The sequence below is a fragment of the Physeter macrocephalus genome, chromosome 8, assembly GCF_002837175.3.
Source record: "Physeter macrocephalus isolate SW-GA chromosome 8, ASM283717v5, whole genome shotgun sequence".
NCBI lineage: Eukaryota > Metazoa > Chordata > Mammalia > Artiodactyla > Physeteridae > Physeter > Physeter macrocephalus.
Window position 1 is genome coordinate 75,892,988 of NC_041221.1, and position 4,652 is coordinate 75,897,639.

The 4,652-nt window shown below is 49.9% G+C and overlaps 1 protein-coding gene across 7 annotated transcripts in view; it reads left to right on the plus strand.

Moving 5' to 3' along the window:
* Window positions 1–1,834: 1,834 nt before the first annotated feature.
* The window catches only part of HEXB (hexosaminidase subunit beta), a 63,358-nt gene continuing 60,540 nt past the window's right edge, over window positions 1,835–4,652 (plus strand). For 3 of the 7 annotated variants that reach the window (XM_055086616.1, XM_024119210.3, XM_028492978.2), the window contains exon 1: window positions 1,835–2,189. In XM_055086616.1, the coding sequence (XP_054942591.1) occupies window positions 1,939–2,189 (251 nt within the window). In that variant the 5' untranslated portion in view covers window positions 1,835–1,938. The remainder of the gene's footprint in view (window positions 2,190–4,652) is intronic. The other 4 variants (XM_024119215.3, XM_028492979.2, XM_024119214.3 and 1 more) reach the window with 2 other exon arrangements.

Here is a 4,652-nt window from a genome sequence, read left to right on the forward strand (position 1 = left end):
CTCTTCTCATGCTGGGACTCGGGGCTGATGAGGTCTATGTGGTTTGTTCTCCTGGAGGTTCCTGTCTGAGTTCCTTCTGCTGTCCCAACGTATGTGTGATGCTTGTTCTCAGGCCGTGTACTCTACCCCAACCCACTCTGGTCCCATGACACGATAAAGTGTCAAAAGGGGTCACCATGTCTCCCCTCATCCCCATGCCTGTGCAGGTCATTGCAGGTACGTGCCCCCTGCTCAAATGGGGCAGTTCTCCAGGGCAGCCCATGGTTCCTTCTTCTAACCAGCACATTTTCAACAAAAGGAAGCAGTTCCTGTTTAGCGCTCTTCTGAAGGCTTCTAGCTGAATTTTCTGGTCCTCCACACACCACACCACACTTCCCAGAGCATTTCCATGAGTGCCAGCTGCCTGCAGGTCCTATAGTGAGAAGTGAACCCTCACTCAGTGTCAACTTCACATTTCGTGTGTGGTTCTCTTGGAATCTCTCAGCCTCCGAAGCTGCAGACCAGACTGGGTGACTCTGGCAGGGAACAAACCAAATGCTAGTCCGTAACTCCCAAGAACTTGGCTCTTCCCTAGAAAACAAACTCCTCACCTCTCTCTAGACTTCTTCATGTGGAGAGCAGGGCAGGTTAACATTCAGATCTGGCAGCAGTGCCCTCCTAGTAAACCCTGCGCTGGGTAGCTACTGCCATCTCTTCTCAAGTAAGAGATGTTCTCTGACAGGCCCTGGTTCATCTCCGCACATCAGATCAAGTCCTTCGGTCATTACATTTCTCATTTCCCCCCAGTTCAGATTCCTCCATCATTACACCTCACATTCCATGACAAACTGGGGATGGTAGGAGGAGGGTAAGAAGGAGGGGTAGGAGATACATTTTATTCTAGGGACAATGGGAAACAAGCCATTGACATGTATTGAGTAAAGAAGTGACATGACTTAGTTTACCCTTTACAAGGAAGACTTCGGCAGCTAGCTGTGTTTCCACACTGGTTGAGGTAGGAGTGAGGTCAGTGGTATGAGCAGCATGTGGAAAGATCTTTCCAGGCCAATATCTAAAGGTCGACCTCATTCTTTTTTAATTTCTGGGGGGAAACTAGGGGTCAGGAGGGATTATATTAACACCAGCAACAAAGGTATGAAAGGTCTAGGAACACGCCTAACGAGAAATAAGAAAGCCCAGGTAAAGTAGACTATGGGACTTTGGCGACAAGCATAAAACACCTTTATAAATTCAGAGATTATGTCTAAGTGGAAAGATTCAATATTGCACATTCTCTCACGGAATATCTTCGGCCTTTTTTTTTTAAAAAAAAATATTTATTTATTTGGCTGCGCCAGGTCTTAGTTGCCGGGTGTGCGATCTAGTCCCCCTACCAGGGATATAACCGGGCCCCCTGCACTGGGAGCGGGGAGTCTTAACCACTGGACCACCAGGGAAGTCCCTATCTTCTGCCTAACTTTTAACCTCCCATCTGTTCAAAACTCTGTCCTGAGGGGTTCTGACGGGAGGCTTTAATAATTAAAGCTTTACTGCAGTTATAGAAAAGTCCAGACTGAGGGGCAAATAAGCAGCCGGTTATCTGGTGTTAGGGGTGGGGGAAGTTAGGTGTTCGTGGCGTGTGCTGGGCAGTTTCTCTAAGTCCAGAAGCCGGAAGGAGACCGCCAGCGCTGCGAGCACGAAACCGGGGTCCCGCTCCGCGTCTGGAAGAGTCCGGGGTTGGGCTGGGCGGGGAGGGCAGCTGGGGCGGGGCGGGGCGGGGCGGGGCGGGGCGGTGGTCGCTCTGGAGGCGGAGCCGGGGCGGAACACACAGTCAGCTGACTCTGTGTCTCGCGTTCGCGCGCCACACTCCCTGCTCCCCCGCCGGGGAAGAGAAGTCCGGTACCGGGGCGGCGGCTCGGGCATACCCGGCCGACCGCGGAAGAGAGCAGCTGAGCAGGCATGGAACATCGCGGGCTGGGGTGGCCGAGGCTCCCCAGGCTGCTGGAGCTGCTGGCGGCGCTGGCGGTGCAGGCATTGCGCGCCTCCGCCATCGCCGCCGCCTCGCCGGACCTGCGTCTTTGGCCCATGCCTCTCTCCGTGCAGACCACCCCGCGCGTGCTGCACCTCTCTCCCGACAACTTCGTCTTCAGCCACAGCCCCACTTCCAAGGCCGGCCCCTCCTGCTCACTGCTGCAGGAGGCGTTTCGGCGGTGAGTGCGCCCGACGGGCGGCCGGGCGGGAAGGGGACCCGGAGACCCCGGGACGGGGAGGGACAGACCACCCTGGGACGCAGTGCAGGCGCTGGCGGGGGGAGGGCCGGAGAGGAGGAACACCTGAGCGCTTCTTACCACCTGCACAGCCATCCAGCCGCGCTGGCGCTCTAGTCTCCATTTGACAGGGGAGGAAACAGTCTCGGAGTCGGCCAGTGACCCCACCAAAGTCACAGGTCTAGAAGATGGCAGAGCCGGCCCGAACCAACACGAACTGAAACCCAAGCTCTTCCCCTTCCCCTCCTGCCTCCTAAGGAACTTCCTGGGTGCTCTGGAACCCTGCTTTGAGTGCGGGATACTGAGTGGAAGGAGTACGTTGCTCAGAGGCAGTGGCCGTGTTCGCCTCGGAGGGAAGAATGGGGTAGACGGAGAGGAGGGAGGGAAATGGCAGTTTATTTGAAGGGAGTTCTGAGAGGAAGATGAGTGCTTAAAGCTTGGGGACCAGGGGTTCCCCAAAGTTGCTTGTCATTTATAGGCCATCTCTCCCCCTCCCCAAATCTGGTTACAATTCAGACGGCAGAAAGTCCGTAGGTTGGAGCACTGCCCAAACCTCCCCTTCCCTTCCCAAATCTCTATTCCATGCAAAATGCTGGATATTTTCACCTAACTACTTTGATATGGTCGCTTCGCTGCAGTATCTGCTTCTCTTTTTGTTTGCCAGAAACGCTTATGTGCTTGCTCTCCCAGCTTCTTGTTTAGCTCTTTAGCACCTCACGTTTCCACAGCCCTCATGTCTGTAAACCCGTTGGCCACAGGGTGAATTGTGTAGTGAGGAGGGAGCCCACAGTGCTAGCTTTTGGGGGTTTTTTTTTTTTGCTTTTTTAATGAAATTGATGTAAAGTTGATTTACAGTGTAGTGTCACAACGCTAGCTTTGCTAACTGCACCATGTACAAGACAGATTGCACTTGGGGAGATGTTTCAGTAAGGCTCACTCTGCGACCTGTGTGGGTAGGACTGTCCTGAAGGTGTTCAGTGCCCCGAAGGATTGTAATTTGGTGCTGACAGTACTACCCCTTTTCTCCCTCAGATTTTGGTCTCTGTTCCTAGAGGTCATTATAGTTTAATTGTGCCTGCAGGACACCAAGCAGCTGGTGGAAAGATGCAAAACTAGTTTAATAACACCTGCTGGCCCCAGGTAGGCCTGGAGCTTAGGCTTAGGCTGAAGAGGCTCAAGAAGTTGATGGCAGAGAAGGGGTTTCTTCTCCTTCAGTTGTGTACCGTTAAAGGGACATTGTTACCCTCAGTTTAGATGCATACTCCAATGAGCCTTTGGTGTTGAATCTGCTAACAGGTCAGAATGGCTAGAGTCTGGATGAAGAAGTAACATCAGGGTGGTTGGTTGCTTTGGGATATTGAGAAGGAAAAAGTACCTGCAGGCCATCTAATGGAAGATCATGACTAGGAAATCTTTTAAAAACAAACACACCATATTTGCTTCGGGACTCACTTCATAAAATTGGATTTTCCTTCTGTGCCATCCTGCTAGTAAAATAAGGACTCGGTAATAAGCTGAAGTGATAAGAGTATGGCAAGAAAGCGTGGAAGACTTACGTTAACCATGGTTAGATAACCAGAACTTGAATCAGCTGGGAGATGGTTTAAAAACAAATCCTGGCATCTCAAGGCAGTGCAGGTGATTATCTGAGGATTGCCTGACTAATTCGTGCCATGTGTGTGAAGCAGCTATTAATTATACCCTGCATTGTTAGGAAGCAGGTTATAAAACATTAGCCCTATATGGGGATATATGTATATGTATAGCTGATTCACTTTGTTATAAAGCAGAAAGTAACACACCATTGTAAAGCAATTATACTCCAATAAAGATGTTAAAAAAAAATAAAACAGCCCTTATGGCTAAGACTTGAAAGCATTCAGGTGAGCATTGTAGGAACTCAGGAGGGGCAGTATCTACGTCAGGGTAAAAGCATGATAGGGTGTTCCAGAAGCTCTGGGGAACACACAAGTTTGTTCAGATTCTCGTGGCTCCTGTCTCCTGAAGAGCCCAATTTCTATCTCAAACCCTGCTTTGAAACACTATGCATTTTGCAGGCAGAGTTCTGTCTGTTTGGTACACGGCTGCTTCCTCAGCTTCTAGAACAAGATCTATCACATGCTAGTTACTCATTTTTTTAATGAACAAATAGCTTTGCACCCTCAGTTCCTAAAAAGCTAAATCAACCCACATACCTTGCACACCACTGCGCCAGAACCCTTTGAGTTTTCTGTTAGAGTTTTAATATCCAGAGCCAAGATTTTCCTTATTTGGGACAAGCCAGCACCTAACTCACATCTCAAAGCCGCTGGCAGCTTTAATTTCCCTTAAAAATTTTTTTTAAAAATTGTGGTAAAATATACATAAAATCACTATCTTAACTTTTTTTTTTTTTTTTTTTTTTTT